This window comes from Dipodomys ordii, unplaced genomic scaffold (genome assembly GCF_000151885.1).
Source record: "Dipodomys ordii isolate 6190 unplaced genomic scaffold, Dord_2.0 Scaffold201, whole genome shotgun sequence".
NCBI lineage: Eukaryota > Metazoa > Chordata > Mammalia > Rodentia > Heteromyidae > Dipodomys > Dipodomys ordii.
The window spans coordinates 2,418,836-2,442,283 of record NW_012267417.1 but is presented as its reverse complement, the minus strand read 5'-3'; the positions used below and the strand labels follow the sequence as shown (position 1 = coordinate 2,442,283).

General features: G+C 40.3%; 1 protein-coding gene across 3 annotated transcripts in view; it reads left to right on the top strand.

Moving 5' to 3' along the window:
* Positions 1-23,448, top strand: part of Slc35d2 (solute carrier family 35 (UDP-GlcNAc/UDP-glucose transporter), member D2) — a 65,406-nt gene that overhangs the window by 22,131 nt on the left and 19,827 nt on the right. For all 3 annotated transcript variants that reach the window (XR_001175758.1, XM_013034924.1, XM_013034923.1), the window contains exons 5-9: positions 2,056-2,127; positions 3,008-3,076; positions 7,661-7,763; positions 9,304-9,396; positions 15,011-15,078. Coding sequence is in view for 2 of the 3 variants with exons in the window: in XM_013034924.1 (XP_012890378.1) it covers positions 2,056-2,127; positions 3,008-3,076; positions 7,661-7,763; positions 9,304-9,396; positions 15,011-15,078 (405 nt within the window). In the remaining variant the exon portion in view is untranslated. The remainder of the gene's footprint in view (positions 1-2,055; positions 2,128-3,007; positions 3,077-7,660; positions 7,764-9,303; positions 9,397-15,010; positions 15,079-23,448) is intronic.

Here is a 23,448-nt window from a genome sequence, read left to right as displayed (position 1 = left end):
TGTGTGACATTTTCTTGATCCATTCATCTACTGAGGGGCATCTGAGTTGGTTCCATATCTTAGCTATGGTGAATAATGCTGCCAATAAACAGTTGTGCTGGTAGCTTTAGTGTGGCCTTGTTTGTAATTATTTAGGCAAATGCCTAAAAGTGGGATTGCTGGGTCATAGGAGAGCTCTATGTGGATACTTTTGAGGAACCTCCATACTGCTTTCCAAAATGGTTGAACAAGTTTACATTCCCACCAACATTGCAGTAGGGTTCCCTTTTAGCCACATCTACTCCAGTATCTGTTGTTAATAGAGTGCTTGATTATAGCCATTCTTACTGGGGTGAGGTAGAATCTCAATGTTGTTTTGATTTGCATTTCTTTTATGGCTAGAGAGATTGAGCATTTCTTCATGTGTCTATGGGCCATTCTTATTTCCTCTTCAGAGAAGTCTCTCAAGTCTTTAGCCCACTTATTTATTAATCGGGCAGTTGTTTCTTTGAGGATTTGTTGTTGGGGGATATAGCAAACAAGATTAATGAAAAGCCCATGGACTGGGAGAAGATCTTCACTAGCCATACAACAGACAAGAAGACTTCTTTTGACCCAAGGTCATGAGCCTTTGCTGCTATCTTTACAAAAATTTCATAGTTTTAAGTTCTTATGTTTAGATCCTTGATACATTCTGAGTTAACTTTTCATATATGATTTGAGTAGAAGTCCCAATCCTTTCTTTTATCTATGAGTGTTCATTTATCCCAGGACCAGTTATGGAAAAGATTATTCCTTTGTGTGTGTATAGTCTTGGTACCCTAGCTAAAAGTCAAGTGGTCAAATCTGGACATAATGATATACATGTGCAATCCCACCACTTAAGGAAAAACCAACTGACAATAAATGTAAGGATTTATTTGATGACTCTTAATTCTATTTCATTAGTTTTAAATTTATCATTAAACTAGTGCTGGATAGTCTTGATTACCATAGTTTTGTAGTAAGTTTGAAATTAGAAAGATTGTTTTGGTTTTCTGGATTCCTTGAATTTCCACATTTATTTTGAAAATTAGTGTGTCAGTTTCTGCAAAGGGAAAGACAAAGCAAGCCAACTGGCATTTGGATAAGTTTCAGGTTGAATCTATATGTGACTGTGGTATGACATTATTTTATCTTTTTATTATTAATCTAATTTATTCGTGGTCAATGTGATAATAAAGGCTAGTGCTTTATATTTAATTTGGAAAGTGATTGGGCCTAATTAAAAATATAGAACACACCAGCACTGATAGCTTACACCTGTAATCCTACCTACTCACCCAGCACTGATAGCTTACACCTGTAATCCTACCTACTCAAGAGGCTGAGATCTAAGGATTTTGGTTCAAAACAGCATGAGCAGAAAAGTCCATGAGATTCTGATTTCCAACTAACCATAAAGGCTGGAAGTGAAACTGAAGTGATAAATCATCAGCCTTGAGCAAAAAGCTAAGGGATAGTGAGACCAAAGGAGGAACACAAAGGCACAATGCCTTTGTGCCCCTAATCATATAAAATAATATTTACCAAAATGAACTTCAGGAAATGGATGCAAGAGTTATTTTTTCTTTTTGTTTTGCTTGTTTGTTTTTCTATCTTTGCGTGGGAAAGGGGGCTCAGAAATGAAAAAGGGTGAACAAATACAGCAGTGGAACTCACTAGACACTATGTTGGAAATAAACTATACAACTTGGCTGGGGAGGGACAGGAGTGAAAACCTGTGAGAGAGCAAAGGAAGGGGTAACACTGTCTAAAAAGAAAAATTCACTTATTACCTGACTTATGAAATGGTAACCTCTCTATACATACATCACCTTTATAATAACAATAAAAGTATTTAATAAACAAAAGTTATGGGACAGCGCCCAGGCCCAGAGTTCAAGCCCCAGTACCTGTACACACAAAAATATCTTTCTATCTCTAGATCATTACATATCTCTGTATCTGTATAAGATCTGTATCGATATAATGTGTAAATCAAAATACTAGCAAATACTAGGTATCTGATGCTATGCTCCAATCTTTCCCTGACAGTCTTCCAATGTTCACTGTGCTCAGGAAATTCACCATCCCACTCACTTTACTGCTGGAAACCATCATCCTCGGGTAACTTGTTTTTCCTTCATTCCTCCAATGTGTTTATCTTCCCACTCTACTCACTGTGTTATTTTCTTCCACTTAAAATCTAGTCTTCTTACCATAGTAGTTACATTGCCAGTGGCAATACCTAACAGAAAAATAGTTCATTTACTTAAAAGTGGTTAAATGTTTGCATAGTCCCTGAAGGAGTTAATAAGGGAGTAAAATAATTATTACTTAAAGTCAGACAAATACCACCTGTTCCTAGAAAATTATAGATTAATAATTAGAAAACTATAAAAGAGAAAAATACCACTTCTTAACAGATCTAAAGTATTTTGCTGAGCTCAATAGAAAATATAGTGGTTTTGGTATAGAGAAGAAAAAAAAATCACACACACATATCCACACACATATGACATCTCTCTAGTGAGATTAGAGAGATCAGTTGATAATCAGATGCAGAAAACTGCTTAAGAAGTTAAATAAATTTGATGAAGCATTGGCTGTTAGATTTTTAGCAATGAAATCACCAATGTCCACTGTCAGTTTCTTTTAAAAATGTAATTCTCCTAAACAGGTGCCAGTGGCTCACACCTATAATCCTAGCTACTCAGGAGGTTGAGAGCTGAGGTTCACAGTTCAGAGTCAGCCCAGACAAGAAAGTCAGTGAGACTCTTACCTCCAGACAACCAACAAAAAGCTAGAAGTGGAGCTGTGCTTCAAGTGATAGAGCTCCAGCCTTGGTCAATAAACAAACAAACAACAACAACAACAAAAACCCTCAGGGACAGTGCCCAGGCCCTGAGTCTGAGCCTCAGGACTGGCACCAAAAACAAAAGAAAACAAAAAAACCGATATAATTTTAACTTTCTCCTCTCCTGTCTCCCTTACTTGTCTTTTTCAGGAAGCAGTACTCACTGAGCATCATTGTCAGTGTCTTTGCCATTGTGATTGGGGCCCTCATAGCTGCTGGGTGAGTCTTTGCACTGTTTCTGCCCAATGACATTTCTTGTGTCAATTTCTTGTGGCAATAGCCACACCCCAGCCTTGCTTTTCCATTTTCCATCTGATTGTGATAGAATTGGGCAACAAAGAGCCTATAATCTATTGAAGACTGTGGCATCTGCCTGAGACCCTGACTGGGTCTCACATTGTCTTGAATACTCCTGAGACTAGAGCAAGAAGCATTAGTGGACATGAATGTAGCTAAGCTTTACAAAATGCAATGTGCCATTTACTTTTATTATGGTATATCAATTCAAATTTTTTACTTATGAAGCTCTTAAGAGTTTTGATTAAAAATTGAACAGATCTAACTGAACACTGGTGGCACACTTCTACAATCCTAGCTACCCAGGAGGCTCAGGTAGGAGGATTGGGGTTCAAAACCAGCCTGGGCAGAAAAGTCCATGAGAGTCTTAATCTCCAATTAACCACAAAAGGCCAGAAGTGGAGCTGTAGCTCAAGTGGTAGAGCTAACTAGCCTTAAGTGAAAGAGCTTAGGGACAGCACCTGGGCCCTGAGTTCAAACCCCAGGACTGGCAAAAAAAATTTAAAAAAATATATATAACAGATATGAACTGGGAGCTTAGGTCAGTGGTAGAGTGTGTGTTTAGCATGCACAGTGCCCTGTGTTCAAGTCCTAGCACCCAAACGCCTCAAGTACCAGAAACCTATAACAGATTTATAAAGCTTTTGTGTATTTGTTTAAATATTTTGCAGTACTTTAGTATTTGATATTTCCAGTGCTGGAATGCTGCCATTAGATATGTTTGTGTATTTTAGATATAAACCCTCACTGTAGCCTAGGACTGCTACCTTAATTATTCACATATGAGGGCAAGAAAGCAGGCATTCTGACTCTGTCTTTTATAGTGTGGTGCTTAATGTATTAGTAACTCCTTTTCCTCCTATTATGGCTTAGCTCTGCTGCCTTGTTATTTCTCAGCTTCTCTGTGCTTCAGTTTCTTCATCTGTAAAATAAGGATGATCATAGAAAATAAGTTTGTTTGGACAAAGATTGGAGGAATTTCAACATTAACTTGTTTTATTAAATCATTCAGACCCAATAGTCTAGACTGTTCATTGCATATTAAATAAGAGTTTGGCTATGACGCCAAGGTGTTTGCCTGTTTTTTTTTTCATTTCCTCATTCATATCTCTACAACTAGGGATATGCTTTTAAACTTCCTGTGTGTCTTTTACTTAGACTGTAATACTGGAATTAACATAGCATCCACCTCAGAGGGGCATTGTGAGACCCACTTGAGATAATTAACACAAGGACTTGGTACAAGTTCACTGTCAAGCTCAACAAGAACAGTGAGCATTTAGCATGCAGGCATTGTTCTGGCACTGGGAATCCAACAGTTAAGAAAAATAAACAGCAGGCCTGTGGCTCACACCTGTAATCTCTGCTACTCAGGAGGCAGAGATAGGGAGGATAGTAGAGGTGAGCCAAGGCAAAAAGTTAGTGAGACCCCATATCAATCAGCAAACTGGACAGTGGTGGTACATGCCTATCATCCTAGCTTTGCAGAAGGTATATTTAAGAGGAATGTAACCAGAGCCCAGCTTCAGGCAAAAATATAAGACTCTACTTGAAAAATAACTAAATCAAAAAAAAAAAGGTGGGTAATAGAACACCTGTCTAACAGTCACAAGACTCCGAGTTTAAACCTTAGGACCAGAAAGGGAGAGGGGGGATTGCTAACATCTGTCACTATCAGTGTGCTGCATCTTAAAAACCTTTTTTAGGGTTTTTTGTTGTTGTTGTTTGTTGGGGTTATTTTGGTCTAACTTAACACCTGGAATGCAATCTCCAAGAAGGGAAGGACTCTATTCTATTCTATTCTCCTATTCTTTTCTTCTCCTCCCCGCCCTCCCTCTCCTCCTCTTCCTTCCTTTGCTTTCCTTTCCTTCCTTCCTCCCTTCCTCCTTCCCTCCATCTCTCCCTCCCTCTCTTCCTTCCTTCCCTCCTTCCTTCCTTCCTTCCTTCTTCCCTCCTTTCTTCCTTCCTTTTTTCCTTCCATTTTCCACCCTTACTCCCAGGGATTGGGTGGCACCTTTTCTCCACTTGATCTTTTCTGTTTATTTAAACTTAAAAGAAAAACTGCAGACAAGGTATGTTTAACAGAGCTTCACTGAGATAAGGAATTATTCCCAAACCTAGCAGCCACAGAACCTGGTTAAACTCCAAGAGCTCCCTCCTGCAGCATTTGGCAGGCAGAATTGTAATGGCAGGAAAGGGGGGTTGGTGGAGGCAGGGACAGCTTGACTGTGGTGACATCTTATTTGAAGCTATCAGCCTCCTGCAGTTGTCTGCAGGATTGTCTCCTAGGGTTGGCTGTTAGTTTGTAAGTTCCTTATGTAGATTGTCTCTATATATGTAGATATAGTTGTATGCACACATAACATATTTGTATGTACACAATATATATTATAAATATGTATAATGTATGTATTATATGTTATACATATGTTAATACACATATATCTATATACAGTGTGTGTGTGTGTGTGTGTGCGCACGTGCATAGGAAGCACACATGGAAGCCTCAAGAAAAATGTTTTAATTTATATTAAGATTTGATACAGTTTGGCTTATTCTGTTTGGCTAGAGATAATGTTATTTTTGATATTGAAAAATGATAAACCCCAAAATATGCTACTTTGAGATCAGTTTTATTTTGAGCTAAAGGCAACAGAGAATCAACGGATGCTAAGAGTTTGCAGCCTGTCTCTTCTCTGCCTCAGTGCTGGATATAAATTTTCCAGGAAGAGGAGGTCAGCTTTTTTCACTGGAGACAGAGATGGCACTGTGCTTAGTCCCTGAAATGAAACCCAAATAACATTACCTTGCTGTTGTTTTCCTTCACATGCTTCCTAGTCACTTTCTGCGAGTTAGGTGTCTCTGGAGACCATCTCTCTTTTCCTTTATTAAGATGTTATTTTATAGCTCATGATCTCATCTCCTGCACATGCAAAATATTAATGAGTTTTGTATCCCTTCTCTCCTACTAATCTGTCTTTTGTCTGTTATGTTAGCAGACCCTAACTAGATGGAAGTGGTAGTACATGTCTATATTCCCAGCAGCTAAGGAGGTTGAGCCAGGAGAATCAATTAAGCCTAGAAGTTGGAGTCCATGTTGGTTAAAGTAGTGTGAGATATTGTCAAAGGAAAAAAAGAGAAAGAGAGAGACAGAAAAGAAAGAAAAAAAATGAATGAACCCCCCCCGTCCCCGCCCCGCCAAAAAATCTAGACCTACAGCTATTGAATCTAAGAGTAGATTAAAGACAAGTTGTATTTATGAATTATGTCACAGGTCTGGTACTACCTATATATCAATCAGTTATGATTCTCTCAACCCTATGTCCTGTCTCAATCAATGTTTTTATACCAGTATTATTTAAAATGGGAGTTGAGAGCCAGGGACTGGTGGCACATGCCTGTGATACAAGCTATTTATGAGGCTGAAGAAATGAAGAACACAATTCAAAAGCAGCCCAAAAGCCGGGTGCAGGTGGCTCATGCCTGTAATCCTGTATCTATTCAGGAGGCTGAGATCTGAGGATCACAGTTCAAAGCCAGCCCGGGCAGGAAAGTCTGTGAGACTCCTCTCTCCAATAAACCACTAGAAATCCGGAAGTGGCTTGTAGCTCAAGTGGTAGATTGCTCGCTTTGAGCTGAAGAGCATAAGAACAGTGCCCAAGCTCAGAGTTCAAGCCCCACGACCCACCAAAAAAAAAAAAAAAGCTGCCCAAAGCAGAAAAGTCTGTGAAACTCATATCTTCAACTAATCAGCAAAAAGCCAGAAGTGGAGGTATGGCTCAAATGGCAGAGTACTAGCCTTGAACAAAGAAAGCCAAGTAAGAGTGTTAGGCCCTGAGTCCAAGCCCCAGTACTGGCACAGAGAGAGAGAGAGAGAGAGAGAGAGAGAGAGAGAGAGAGAGAGAGAGAGAGGGAGGGAGGGAGGGAGGGAGGGAAAAATAAAGGAAGGAAGAAGAAGGAAGGAAGGAAGGAAGGAAGGAAGAAAGGAAGGAAGGAAGGAAGAAAAGAAGGAAGGAAGGAAGGAAGGAAGTTGAAGAGGTGTTCCAAAAATCACAGGGAGCAATGCCCCTTATCTGGGGATATCTGCCTTTCCCTTTTGATGGACAGGTTCTGTTTGGGCACCAGGTACAGTTGTCACTGTCTCCTATTGTCTACTTGTTCTGGTCACCTCCAATTGTGCCTCTTGGGCTGTACCCGATAGCTTATGTTCACTACAGTGAGCAGAGGCAGTGCGATTGGGCAGGTAAGTCATTTCCCTTGGAGAAGTCAGGGCTCAGGGATTGTGATGCTGCTAATCAGAAAGGGATTTTCAGTTGAAGGAACACAGTTAATGTCCCCAAGTCTAGGTCTTAAGCCAGCTGAAGCCACCTGCTTGGCTGGTCTGGTTTGTGCTGGGTGGTAGATGCCTTAGTCCTAGCATAATTTGGAAGAGGAAAAGCTGACATGCTTTGAGACCAAGTTGTGAGTTTCTGAATAATCCTTTTTCTTTTATGTTCTCCCTGCCAGTTCTGACCTTGCTTTTAACTTGGAAGGCTATATTTTTGTGTTCTTGAATGACATCTTCACAGCAGCAAATGGAGTTTATACCAAACAGAAAATGGACCCAAAGGTACCAGACCTTCCTTCCTGTGTTTCACAGCTTACACATGTGACCCCAAAATGACAGGAAAAATGAAAAACAAAATGGTGTAGTTGGCATGTAACTTAGCTTATGTAATGAGATTTACTAATTTCTTCTTAGCTTTGTTACTTCCAATCTTGCAAAATTGTGGAAATTAGGAAGGGAAAAGGTGTCACTGGTAGATGCAGTCAGAATATATACATCACATAATGTTTACATAAAGATACATTTAATATATTATCATGTAATATGTAATTGTTATATACCCAATTATTATGTAATTATATAGTATATTATAAATCTATGAATATTTATTCTGTCATTTTTACATACAATAATATACAATATATGTGTATTATGTAATATAATATAAAATTATATTGTGTAATGTTATAGATTATGTATTATATGTTATATATTATATAATGTTATTTAATATATACATTATATGATTCTATATGTTTATATTATATATAATATATTATGTTGTATATATTGTAAATTATATATAATATGTTATATATAAGGTATATTCTGACCAGACCTTTACATCTTACAAAGCATATATTTTTCTTTTACCTGCATCATCAATTACTATGGAAGCCAGAGGGCCAAATATTTCTTCTGAGGATACACTAGAGCTGGAGTCTGGGGATGTAGGCTATTGACTTCCTGGCCATAGTGACTTTGAACTCTACATATTCAAACCTGTTTCCTCATCTATGGTGTGAGATGACAAGCATCATTTGTGAGCTCCTCCAGCACTAACGGCCTCTCCTGAGCACAAAGGACTGCAGTAGATGAGATTTGCTCCATGTGGCCTCCTGTCATGGGGGGGCCCCCAGTGCCCAAGCCCTCACCCAACCCCAGCTGTTGTTGAAAGCTGCAAGGATGAGCCAAACATATGGTTCTTTGTTCCAAGTCCTTTGTGCTGTGTGAGGGAGTTCTCTCTGACTAGACAGGCTTATTTCCATGAGCTATTTTATTTATTTTTGTCGGTAGGACCATTTGTTTCTTTTTAATGGTGACAGTGTTACAAAAACAGGTTGGTTGCCTTTTGTAAAAATCACAATATGTCACCCTTTCTTGGTGGAGAAGGGTGTGACTGCTTTAATGAAAGTAAATATATAATGCTGCTACTTTTTGATGAAAAAAGCAGATGCTTTAAAGGAGTTATTTATGTTAACCTATTTGATCTACTTAATTTTGTTCCAGATTTCTCATTTTGAATACTATGCTTTTAAATAAAAACTTCAAACAATTACAATGCTAGAGGTAGTAGAACCCTGGAGGCTTCCATTTTTCTCTTTGGTAGTTGTAGTTTTGGTGTAAGACAAATGTTTATTCTGAAATCACACTATGATTGAAACAAAACATTTTACATGCAAAAATTTGCCAAAAATATTCCAGAATTCATAGTCAGAATGCATGTTCTAACCTCATACAAATACATAGTTTGCAACTAGTTCCAGGAAGTCTGATGCTTTGTATTTCTATAATTCAGTACAGTTTTGTTTGTTTATTGCAGGAGCTTGGAAAATACGGAGTACTCTTCTACAATGCCTGTTTCATGATTATCCCAACTTTCATAATTAGTGCCTCCACAGGAGACCTCCAACAGGTAAGCTCATGGCAGTACAGTCTTACCATCTTTAAGCTAATTATTTACTACTTCACACTTGAAATAGAAAGTGTGACGATGGCTGGAATGGGTGCTAGAAATCCAAGTGGGCCTGGTGGCATACTTCTGTAGTCTCAGCTACTTAGGAAACTGATACCAGATTGCTTGAGCCCTGGAGTTCAAGAACAACTTTGAACAAAGGAACATTTGCTGTCCCTAATCATACCTTTGGCATCATCCTTACATTGGCATTTAGTTTTAGGCACATGGGAAGAGGCCAGAGTAATGACAAGAACTTGAGAACATTTTGGAAAACAATAAACAAAATCTGAGTTTGAGGCTTTTGTGTTCATGAGAGGACCCTGAAATAGATACTTTGAGAGAAAGGGCATTTTGACTACTTTGATTATTTGTTACTTAAAAAAAATTGTGCCAATAATGGGGCTTGAATTTGAGGCCTTGTACTCTCACTTGGCTTTTTCTGCTCAAGGCTGGTGCTTTATTATTGAGCCACAGCTCCACTTCCAGCTTTTTTGGTAGTTAATTGAAGGTAAATGTCTCATGGACTTTCCTGCCTAGGCTGGCTCCAAATCACGATCCTCAGATCTTGGCCTCCCGAGTAGCTAGGGTTACAGGTGTGAGTCACCACTGTCCAGCTTGGAGAAAGAATTTTGGTAGTTTAAAAACTGACTTATTCTTGTTTTTTTTAATGGACATTTTTAAACATATACGGTCTCTCAAGGATAACCCAGTGAACTGTCCAACCCTTTACTCTACCCCAATACTTTTTTGGTGTATTGCTCTTCTCATTATATCAATTTCTATCTGCCCCAACTTCCCCAGGAGCATTTAAAAAGAAGTCATAGACAGCATGCCATTTTACCTGTCAACCCAGGATCCATGACTGAATTGCAAAAAGCTATTTTTTTAAGTATTTGCTCTGCTTACTGTGGCTACTGTACATTCGTGAGAGACAACTAAAATGATATGTTAGTATAGGTGGATCATCTCTCATCTGAGAATCAGAAGTGCTCTAAGCCAAGTGTGATGACTCACACCTGTAATGCCAGCACTTGAGAGGTTGAGGTAGGAAGATCATGGGTTCCAGGCTAGCTTGGGAAACAAAGGGAGAGCTTGTCTCAAGCTAGCTAACAAATGAACTAACTAACAAACTAACTAGAAAGTACAGCTTTAGAAAGAACAATACCCCATTCAATAACAATACCCCTGGAAGTAACAGATATTCAAATCCCAAGAGCCACAGATGGGACTGAGTTTACCCAGCAGGTACAACCACTATGTAACAAGGTAGAGACAACCTTTTCTCATCTGTACATATTTCCCTGCATGAGGGAACAGCAAAAAAGTTGGGCCATTGCACTGCCAGGAATGAATGGCCATTTCCAGTCATTCCCAGTATTTATTAAAATCCACCAAGAAGCGCCAATTTGTAGGAAGAGCCCTCTGTTTCGGGTTAAAGTGTAAACACTACTAATTCAGAGCATCATAGGATAGAGCAGGGCAGATTTTCAAATGAAAATAGTTTTCATTTTTTACCTACTATCCATCCATTTTAAGCTGAGTCCATCAGAAATATGACACAAGCAAAATATTCTTAATCAAGTGGTCCTATCGATTTGTTTTGTTTCATTATTATAAAAATGTCCTTTTCTTTTGAACCACTACAATTTATTACTTCATAAATTCTGATGTTTTTCTATCTATCTATCTATCTATCTATCTATCTATCTATCTATCTATCTATCTATCTATCTATCCATAACTGTCCTTAGAGTTACTAGGAATAGGGCTGGGAAGGTGGCTCAGTGGTAGAGCACTTGCCTTGCATGCATGAGGCCCTGGGTTCGATTCCTCAGCACCACATAAGCAAAAAGAAAAAAGCCGGAAGTGGCGCTGTGGCTCAAGTGGTAGAGTGCTAGCCTTGAGCTGAAGAGCTGAGGGACAGCGCCTAAGCCTAGAGTTCAGGCCCCGCAACTGGACCAAAAAAAAAAGAGTTACTAGGAATAGAAATCTAGAAGCTCGGGGCTGGGAAGGTGGCTCAGTGGTAGAGCACTTGCCTTGCATGCATGAGGCCCTGGGTTCGATTCCTCAGCACCACATAAGCAAAAAGAAAAAAGCCGGAAGTGGCACTGTGGCTCAAGTGGTGGAGCGCTAGCCTGAGCTGAAGAGCTGAGGGACAGTGCCCAGGCCCAGAGTTCAAGCCCCATGACCAGACCCCCCCAAAAAAAAAGAAATCTAGAAGCTCTTACAAATTATTTGAACTAAAATCATGGATTAAATTTTCTCAGAGTAACAATTTGATGAATACCTATTGAATTTTTGATATGGTATTTCCAACTTACAGTTTATTGGAAAGTAGCTCTATCTGAAGTCAGAGAACATCTGTACCAGCTGCGCAGTTATGATTCATGTCAGTATTCTCACCTACTTGAGTGGCTGATATTAGAATGATTGTGGGTTGAAGTCAGCCTGGGCAAAAAGTTTTTGAGACCCCTTTGAAATCAATAGCTAAGCATGATGGTATATGCCTGTCATTCTATCTACATGGGAAGTATAAAATAGGTCTGTGATCCAGCTACAAGTCCCAGTCAGGAAGCAAGATCTTATCTCAAAATAACTAGTTCAGTAAAAGGACTAGACACATGGCTCAACAGTAGAGTGTTTGCCTAGCAAATGTGAGGCCCTGAGTTCAAAACTCAGTACTGCTCTTTTTTAAAGAGCACCTATACTTTACTTTATTAATTCCTAATTTCTGGAAGAATATCATCCTCCTATTTGGTTATGTGGTGCTAGAATATCCCAGTGTTTACCCTGTTTCATCTCTACCACTTGAATGTTTCTGAAGATTTCAAGCAGATTTTCCTTTAAGTACCTTAAGCCCAGATGACTTCTAGTCACAAAAATTCCAGATGAATCTATATATTATTAAGGAAACTCATAACTAGAAAAAAGAATACATTTACAATTATAAGAGAAAGCCTTCTATAAAATGACAAACCACAGAAATCAAAGTTAAAACATTATTATATTTTACTTAATTTATTTTTGTGCCCATTGCTGGGGCTTAAACTCAGGGCATAAGCACTGTCCCTGAGCTTTTTTGCTCAAGGCTAGTACTCTACTACTTGAGCCACAGCTCTACTTTTATCTTTTTGCTGGTCAATTGGAAATAAGAGTTTCATGGACTTTCTTGCCCATGTTGGCTTTGACTAGATCTGGTCCTCAGATCTCAGCCTCCTGAATAGCTAAAATTATAGACATGAGCCATTGGTGCCTGCCTATGACTGTATTTCTTGTATTACAAGAGATACTAACAGATACAGGGTGCACACTGTAATGAGTAAGACAAATGTGAGATGAGAGCTCTGAAGGGGAGAGTGGTGAAACTTTCCCTCCTCACATTGTTCTATGTTCCTTGGCTCAGGATGGTTTCTTCTCCCTTGGTCACTTTTGATCATGGTAGAATTTAGATTATGAACTACTTGTGATAAGGAAGTGAATTTAGTTACATTGGTATAAAGTTGCATGTTACTTGCCAAGTTTGGATTAATTGCAATGAGAGAGCTGAATATTCACCCCTCTTATGAGAAAGAAAATGGATATGAGGAGAAAATGGATGAGTCATTTTTCCTGCTTGATGAAGACCAGGGGTGAACAAAGAGTGTGTGGAATGTGTGCGTGACTCATGGCTTTGGTAATTCAGACTTGGACTTTGGAGCTACACAGAAGTGGGTTAGGAGCAGTACCTTGATTCTAACCTTGGAATGAAGCCAGAGATGACGGCTCCTTTTCTTAGCAGTCAGGCCCTTGGAAAATATTCAGTGGGTGGACTTTCATCATTTGAATCCTGGCACTAGGTCCAAAGTACATTTGGTATAGATTAGGAACAAAAATTAATTTACAAAAGCTATGTGGGAAGTGTAAATATATGGTCCAGGCTGGCCTACTCAGAAAGCAAAATCCTATTTTTAAAAAGTAACAACAAAAGAAGCAGGATGCCAGTTACTACTGCAGCCCTCAATCCTAGCTACTCAGGAGGCTGAGATCTGAAGATTGTGGTCTGTAGCCAACCTGGATAGAAAAATCTGTGAGACTGTATCTCCAATTAACCAGCACAAATGCTGGACTGGAGGCATGGCTTAATTGGTAGATCACTATCTCTGAGCAAAAACATTGAGCAAAGTGTGAGGCCTGTGTTCAAGTTCTCATACCAATACACACACACACACACACACACACACACACACACACACACACATACACACACACTCACATGTACAATGTCTAATGATGAAAAATTTAAATATAACCAGAAACACAGAAAATAGTATTCATCAACAGTTCCAACAATCATCAATACTCAATGTATAATTACTATATATATATCTGTGTATGTGTATGTGTGTGTGTGTGCATATTTTTCCTTTTTGAGACAGAGTCTTACTATGTAGTTCAGGCTGGATCCTTTTGCCTCCACCTCCTGAGTGCAGGGATTTACAGGTATGTACCGCTATATCTGGTTAATGCATAGTTGATAGAAGTGAGTGAATATTACTGATGAATCCATGGCAACAACATGTAGCAAGATTGTATTAATTGGAGGAGGGAATTCTATTTTAATTATTTAAAAATTTGGAGTTGTAAAAGATCTAAGTAGTTTTAAATGTACAGCATTACTTAAATTTGGCTGGCTAATAAAGTATTGCCTACTATAAAACATGAAGAACTTTGGTTTGATCCCATTATTGAGCAAGCACTTTCATTCAGTCTTTTGTTACCTTAAAATAGAATTTGGATGCAAGCAATGGACCAATGAATAAAATACTCCTTTTCACTGTTTCCTGCCACTTCAAGAGGATAAACTTCTTGGAAAGCAGAAAGTGAGTCTTTGTTTTAGAAAGTGCTGTGATCTGAACTTCACACACTAATAGGCAACTTGACCCACTTGACCCACAATGCCCCCATCTGGTTTTTTATTTAGTAATTTTCCAAGTAATATCTTGTGTCTTTACCTCTGGCTAGCTTCAGACTAGGATCCTCCTACCAGTGTCTCCAGTATAGCTATGACCACAGTGGACCTAACTCATTCATTGAAATAGAGCTTGCTAATATTTTGCTGGGGCTGGCCCTGAACTTTTATCTTCCTGGTCTTTACCTCATTAGTAGCTGAGATTATAGGCATGAGCCATGATGTTCAGTGAGCAGCTGTGCCTTAAACTTCTCTATCTATATCTTATCCACTCCAACTACTTAATTGTGTTGAAATTAATAAATATCTGATTTGCTTATTCATGTTGCATAAACATCATGTTCATAAAGTTCAAGTTTCAAAGTTCATGTTCATAAACTTGGAAATCATTTATAAGCTTAAACTTTTCTTGCCAATATTATTCCTTTGGCAATAAACTTTCCTCTAAGATTATGTATCAGAAGGTCAACTCAACTCTGGTTTGGTGACTACAAATTAGTAAAGATTTATAGAGCTTTAACAACAATAGTCATCATTTTGCACTTGTCATCAGTGAACTCCAGCTTCATTCCATCTATAACTGCAATATTATTAATCTAATCATTAGTTTCTTTTTCATTATAGGCTACTAAATTCAACCAATGGAAGAATGTCCTGTTTGTCATACAATTTCTTCTCTCCTGTTTTCTGGGGTAAGAAACGACAGATAGATAGACACATCTTGATTTATGATGCCATTCTCTTGTCAAATCAAATCGAAATATACCTCTGTCTTCTTTTCTGTGTTCTTAGACCCAGAAGTATAGTCACTTCTTTATTCATATTACCACATTTGCGTATTCAACCTCACATGGATGGAAAGTTGTGCCAGTGCCAACACAGGCAGATATTTTTCTTTGTCATTATTTCCCAAATGACTCAACATAGCAATATTTACACAACCTTTGCATTGTCTTAGATATTAAAGGGGAGAGATGAGCTACAGTGTCCAGGAGATGTGGGAGGCTATATGCCTTTTATATAAAGGATTGAAGATTCACCAATTGGGTGTCTGTAGGGCCCAGGACCCAATACTCCATGGATATGGAGGGGCCACTGTATTGCTGATTGGAACCCATGAAACCTGGGAGCTCAGCCCCCAAAGCCAGGAGCAGGTGCACAACAGTGTTTTGGAACTAGTGCTAATGTCACATGATGTTGCCTCTTGACTTCATGGGAAATGAAGCTGGCTGATATCTAACCTTCAACTCAGTCTTCTTCCTCAGCTTTTCTAGTCCTGGGATAACAAGGGTGCACCACCATACCTAGCTATTTTTTTTTCTGTATTGGGGTTGAACTCAGGGCCTTGAGCTTGCTAGACCCTTACTGAACTACACCTGTAGCTCTTTTTACACTGTTATTTTTGAGATATGGACAAGTTTTTGCACTGGTGTGTGCCTGCGATGTTTTCTGCTTATTTTGGGTTTCCTAAGTAGCTAGAATTACAGGGCCCAAATTCTATCTCTTAAAATCTTCTAAAATGTTGAGAGCAGGTGTGGTGGGTCATACCTAATAATCTCAGCTACTAGTAAGGTAGAAAGAGAGAAGATGGTAGAGGAAGAAGGAGGTAGAGGGAGAATATAGAGGACCGAGGCTGCACCTGAACAAAAAATGAGACCCTATCTGGAGAATAACCTAAAGCAAAAAGGGCTGGAATTATGGCTTCCAACCTCACTAGGATGACAGGCATGAACCAGCATGCTTAGCTTTTATTGGTTGAGATGCAGTCTGGAGAACATTTTACCCAGGCTAACCTTGCACCTTTTTTTCCCCATCTCTCCTTCCTGAGTAGGTAGGATGAGACACTTCATCAAGCTGTATCTTATTTCCTTAAGTGTTACACATATAAGCCAGGCAGCAGTGGCTTACACCTGTAATCCTAGCTATTCAGGAGGCTTATATCTGAAGGTTGTGGTTCAAAGTCAACCCAGGCAGGAAATTCGGTGAAACTTTCATCTCCAATTGAGTACTAAAAAGCCCAAAGGTGGGAGTGGGGGGTTATAGGTATGGCTCAAGTGGTAGAGCACTAGCCTTGAGTGAGAAAGCTAAGGGATTGTGCCCTGAGTTCAGTATTCTCACACATTCACACACACACACACACACACACACACTTACACACATATACACACACTATCTTATAGGCCATATCTGATTATTCCTATAACTTTAGTTCTTGAAAAGCTAAATTGTTGTTTCAGGTATGTGATTCTTGTATTTGGTTACCTGTGCTTGAAAGTATCACTTCATCTTCATCAGTCCTGTGACTTAAAATTGAGAATCGGAGAAACTGTCCTGCATGGGAAAATTGGTTTTGCTTCTGGGCGTAGCCAGAGATTGCAAAATTTGTCTTTTGGGGGGCCTGGATCAGTATCCCTCCCTGCTAGAGTTTGGACCAAGGCTCAGGTTCCAGACAGGGCTCTTCCAACCCAATCCCCACTCTTAGGTGATCCTGTCCTGGGCTGCCCTCCTGTCTTACGGGAGTCAGGGACTGGGGTGGAAGGAGGGTCCTGTGCCTCTTTCAGGACCAAAAATGTCACCAGTAAGGCATCTTTTCCAGGCATGGGATGTCTTGCAGTGGGACGGCCCTGAACAGTGCTTAGACATGTTTTTTGAAGCCTTAGTTAAATATTTGTCATGTTCCCACTTGTTGACTGAGAACATTTAACCTTGAAAGAAATCTAGGCCACATCTGTGAGTCAGCCTTTGTCAAGCCGTCTGTTTTTTTCTTTCTCTTTGATTAAAAAAAAAAAAAATCAATCAACCCTAGCCACAGAAACTCAGACCAGCCCCTTTCCTGTCTAAGCAGCGGTTCAGTTTTTTGTTCTCATGTCATTGTAAAGCTGAAGTGATAGTTTTGTTTCCAGTGTTTCACATGCTCCATCCATGCAATCACCCCATGAAGGCAACCCAGAAATGAGCCATCTGGAGTCAGCCTTCCACAGTGAGGGGGCAGGGAGAGCCCAGATGGGAACTGTCACTTGGGGGGGGGAGGGGGGACTTGTCAGGGGCTTGACCCTGTCTGTGTACAAATCCCAGCATTCTCTCCATTTTCTTGGTTGAAAAACAAGATCAATTTATGATCAGTAGTCATTTTGTAAATGAAAACCTCACAAGAACACAATCATTGGAAAGTAATCAGTGAACATTGTAAAATCATAAACATAAGAAAGCTTCAAGGTTTTCAACTTTAAAGAAGAAAAAAGTAGAGGCCAGGTTTTTGTTTGTTTGTTTTTGTGCCAGTGCCGGAGCTTGAACTCAGGACTCAGGGATGGGTGATGTCCCTTAGCTCTTTCACTCAATGCTTGTGCTCATCCATTTGAGCCACAGTTCCCCTTCTGGCTTTTGGTGGTGGTTATGTGGAGATAAGAGTTTTGTAGATTTCCCTTGCCTGGATGGCTTTGAACTGCGATCCTCAAATCTCAGCCTCTTGTGTATATTATGATTATAGATGTGAGTTACCAGATCCAACTAGAGGCCAGTTTTTTAAACAGGTCATCTGCAGGGGAGGGTGGGGGTGGGGGCTAACGTCACAGCATCAAACCAACAGTGAATGCCTAAATTCTAGAATCAGATGCCCGGGTCTGAGTCCTAGCTTTGCCACTAAATAATTCTGGATTCTTGGGCAACTTAATCTCTCCTCATCTAAGTTATCTTTATTATTATTATTTTTAGTGCCAATACTTAGACTTGAACTCTGTGCCTTGCCCTCTCACTTGGCCTTTGCCCCTCAAGGCTGGCACTTGAACCCCACCTCTACTTCTGGCTTTTTTGTTAGCTAATTGGAAGTTAGAGTTTTGCAGATTTTTCTCCCTGGGTTAACTTCAATTGAGATCCTCAGGTGTCAGCCTCCTGAGAAGCTCAGTTTATAGGCATGAACTACCAGCTCAGTTACCTTATTGTTAAAATCTCACTAGACTCTCATTGCACTCCCACCCAGTTTACACTCCTGAAGGCATTTCACTCCATCCACACTGCATCTACAAACTCCTGACCACATTGCCAACTACTTCCTGACACTGAGCCCTTCACAGTAATGCAAAAGAAAACCCAACTGCTACTTTTTCAACTGCTGCTATACCAATGGGTCCCTAGCATACTTTGTTTTTATAAATTGACATTGTTATTATAGAGGTGATAGACAGGGGGTTACATTTACATGCATCAGGTAATAAGTACATTTCCTTTCCTACAGTGTCATCTGTTCCCTCATTCTCTCCTAGCCCCTCCCTCCCAGCTCTACGCACAAAGTTGTATAGTTCACTTTCATCATTGTCTAGTGCTCTCTCTCCACTGCTGCACTTCTTCACTCTTTTTCCTCAGATTCTGTGCCCTCTCTCCTCCTACAGATACGTATGTGAATATACTGTATATAGGGTAAAGAATACAGAATCATCAGCAGTAGAAATTAAGAGTCCTTTATTTCCATATCTTTGGAGTTTCCTGTTTTTGTTATTATGACTCTATAGTAGAGTTTGAAATCTGGTAGTGTGATACCACTCACATTTTTCTTTTTTGCCCAGAATTGCTTTGGCTATTCTAAGTCTTTTTTGTTTCTTATGAATTTTTGGATTGTTTTCTCTATCTGAGTAAAAATATTGTTGTTGTTTTTGTTTAGGATGGATTTTGTTTAGGATTGTATTGGATTTGTATATCATTTTTTGGCAGTATAGCATTTTCACAATATTGATTCTACCTATCCATGAACTTGGAAGGTCTTTTCATTCCCTAGTGTTATCTTTGATGTCTTTTTTCAGATGTTTTTTGGGGGCTGGGTCAGTTGTGGGGCTTGAACTCTGGGCCTGGGCACTGTCCCTAAGCTTTTTAGCTCAAGGCTAGCTAGTGCTAGCCACTTGAGCCACAGGTCTACTTCCAGTTTTGTGGTGGTTGATTGGAGATAAGAGTCTCACAGACTTTCTTCCTGGGTTGGCTTTGAACTGAGATCCCCAGATCTCAGCCTCCTGAGTAGCTAGAATTACAGGCATGAGCCACTGGTGCCTAGCTCTTCAGATTTTTATCGTTTTCGCTATAAAGATCTTTTACATCTTTGGTTAGGTTAATTCCTAGGTATTGTTTTGAAACTATTGTAAATGGAGTTGTTTTCATGATTTTCTTTTCTGCTTGTACATTATTGGCATATAGAAAGGCCACTGATTTTTGTGGGTTAATTTGTATTCTGCTACTTTGATGAAGTAGCAGCCGTAGGAGTTTGGGGATGTACTTTTTTGGGTCCTTTAGGTATAAGATTATGTCATCTGCAAATAGGGATTGTTTAATTTCTTCTTTCCCTATGTGAACCCCTTTTATGTCCTTAGCTTGTCTTATTGCTCTGGCTAAGAATTCCAAAACTATAATTGAAGAGGAGTTGCCTTGTTCCTGATTTTAGAAGAAATGATTTTAGTTTTTCCCCATTCAGTAGGATGTTGGTCTATCATATATAGCCTTTATTGTTTTAAGGAATGTTTCTTCTATTCCTAGTTTCTCCAAAGCTTTGAACATGAATGGGTGTTGTATTTTGTCAAAGGCTTTTTCTGCATCTTTTGAGATGATCATGTGGTTCTTGTCCTTGGCTCTGTTGATGTGGTAAATTACATTTATTTATTTGGCTTTTTGTTCTAGCTCCTTTGTTTTATCTTTGACTCTTGATATTCTATTTCCCATTTCACCTATTCTGTTAACTATGAATTATGCTGTGGTTTCCATAGTGGAAATTGAACTTCTACACTTCTGAGATCAGTTCTCATAGTGTTAATTTTATCTTTTAATGAAGTGTATTTCTTTTTCCTTTTTTTTTTCTTTTTTGATCGGTCGTGGGGCTTGAACTCTGGGCTTGGGCCCTGTCTCTGCACTCTTCAGCTCAAGGCTAGCACTCTACCACTTGAGCCACAGCACCACTTCCGGTTTTCTAGTGGTTTATTGGAGATAAGAGTCTCATGAAGTTTCCTGTCTCAGCTGGCTTTGAACTGTGATCCTCAGATCTCAGCCTCCTGAGTAGCTAGGATTACAGGCCTGAGCCACTGGCGCCCAGCAGTATTTGTATTTTTATCTCCATATATTTTAGGATTTTCGTTGTCATTTCTTCTTTGTCTTTGTACTCTTGAAATTGTTTTTGCATCTCCCCTATCACTTTATTGACCAATTCTGTCATCATTTCTTTAATGGTTCTTTTGTCCTCCATCTCTTCTTCACTCTCACTGGGGTCCTTTCCTGGACTGTTGGTTGCATTTGGATTTGGGAAGACTAACTTCAGACCTCCATGATGGACATGAGGCTTTGGAATGGGTGTGCAGGAGTTTGCATTTCAGCCCTGGGTTGATTGTCACCAGGCTGGCACTTGGCTGCTAACTTGTGCATGGGCTCACTTAGTGGGTCTGGGCCAGGGAGCTCTCTGCCAGCAGCGGCTACAGGGGGCTGGGGAGACTAACTTCAGTCCTCGAGGAGGATGGGCTTGGGGGTTCTGAAGGGGAAGCTCGCACAGATGCACAGGATTTTGTCTGTATTGTTTTCAAGCAGTCTGGGGTTTCCCTGCTGATAGTCAGGGCTGTGGAGGATGCAGGGTCCTAACAACCACCCAGTTTGAGTCGTGGTGGCCTCCCATTGGAAGCCAGTAGGTAGGGAGGGGTGAGGAAGGGCTCTGGCCTCTGTCCTCTTCAAGCAGGAGGGAAGCTCTGTGGGTCACTGCCAGCGCTGATCTCCTGCGGGGGGAGAGGTCCCCCCAGGGTACTCACTGATACTGGAATTGGTTGTGGGATGACCAGCGGTGCTGAGGTAGATCTCTGGATGCTGCAGTGTCTCTGGTCAGGTCCTGGAGTCCCTGGCACCTGTGAGGCTCCTCTTGTGGCTTTTCGAGCTGCCAGTGTGGGATGGGGAGTTGGGGGAGGGCTCATCATGGTTTGTTGTTGTCAATCTTTTGAGGAGAAATGCATGTTAGGACCCTAAATATCTGATTAGAGAGAGATAGGGTGATTCCCTATTGTTTCTCCACCATCTCTCTTCTTCCCTCCTTAGTCTACTTTTTAAATCAGTAGTGATTTTTGGCTGGGGGGCAGTCCTGGGGTTTGAACTCAGGGCCTTATGCTTGCTAGGCAAGTGTTCCAGTGATTGAGCCATGCCTTTCATCTTTTATAGGTTATTTTGTACAAGGTAGGGTCTTAAATTCTTACTGGGGCTTGGATCTCTATCTGTCCATGTCCTTTCACATAGGCCCACAGGCCTGGGCTGCCACATTTGGCTTATTTGTTGAGATGAAGGTCTTGCTAACTTCTTGCTTGGACTGGCCTTGGATCATTATCCTTCTAGTCACCTTCTTCTGAGAAGCTGGGATTACAGATATAACCACCACATTCAGCCAAAGTATAAGTTTTGTTTGTTTCGTGGCTGGTCCTGAGGCTTGAACTCAGGGCCTAGGCATTGTCTCTGGGTTTTTGCTCAAGGCTAGGGCTGTACCACTTGAGCCACAGCCCCACTTTTTTCTCTTTTTTTGTGGTGGCTAATTGGAAGTAAGAGCCATGGACTTTCCTGCCAGAGCTAGCTTCAAACTGGGATCCTCAGATCTCAGCCTCTTGAGTAATTAGGATTACAGCTGTGAGCCACTGATGTCTGGCTTTGTAGTCATTTAAAAAAATCTATTTCAATACAGAAAAGAGGTTTGTCAGTTAGGAAAAGCAGATTAGATCGCAAACCTAAAAGCTGTGAAATTGATTACCTTCAGAGGACTCCTTTGGAGTCCTGCACTGGGATGGATGGGCCTGCCATGAGCCCTGAGGTACAATCAGAGACAAAATATAAACTTTGATTTAGGTTGGCAAGCAAGGATTCAAAGCTGGCTGTCTCTGCCAGTTTCTTTTTCAGTACTGGGGTTTGATCGCAGAGCCTCATCCTTGCTAGGCAGATATTCCACCACTTGAGCCACACAAGCAGCCCTTTTTCTGTTTGTTTTTAGTGGTCTTGTTTTATACTCTTGTCTACCTATGATCCTCCTATTTGTGCTCCCCACATTTGTGCTGGAATGATAGGTGTGTACCACTGCACTTAGCCATAGGTTGAGATGAAGTCTTGCAAACTTCTTTTTCCTAAGCTAGCCTCCAATCAGAATCTTCTGATCTTTCCTTCCCAAATACTAGGATTAGAGGGACTGTGCCTGGCTTCTGTAGGTCTTTTTTTTTTTAACCTTGCTGAGAAATTACAAGTTCTAGTTCATGCTTTCCAGTCATCAGAAACAGTGCCCCAGGTTTGAAGGATTATCCTAATTTGTTTATGCTTTAGCTATAAGCCCTTTTATCCTATTGAAGCAGTAAATAATCCTTACTGGAAACAGGAAAATACCGAATTCCCCAACTCAGAGCAAAAACTGCCCTAGATTCAAGTCCTGCTTTTCTGGAAAAGCAGGAGAGACCAGTAGTCTCCTGGCTGTTGGAGTATAGAGTGACAGAATCAAGGGTGTAAGCCTACCATTCCCTCCCCATCATGTAGACCTTAGTACTAAATGGATGCTTCAGGAACATGTATCACATTTTATCCATGACCTTGGGCATCTCCAGCACATCACAGAGTCCTGGGGTTGGCACAAGATTTTCCCAGAGATAGAGAAGATTGGGTTACTCTAAATCCTTTGAAATCTGGAATGCTAAGAAAATAACGTGCTTGGGTCCTACTTAGGAAAACAATCAGAACACTGAAACTCAGTTTCTGCTACTACACACTCAGAACACAAATGGCCCCTGTGCACTGTGAAGGTGTCTGCACCAGGGAGCAGGCAGGTATACTAAGCAAATGGCTGGGCACCCTCTAGTTCAGTTTAGCTCTTGAGCCTCTTTGTGGACATGAGGTCAAATCCCACAAGTTGAGGGGGCCTCTGTCCCAAAACTGCTCTGCTCAGGTCCAGTCACAAGCCCAGGACTTTTGACTGACCTAAAGAAGTTGGGGTTTTCATCACCTCACCCCAGAAAGAACGGCAAAAATCAAGAACTCTAATAACAACAGATGCTGGAGGGGATGTGGACAGAAAGGAACCTTACTTCATTGTT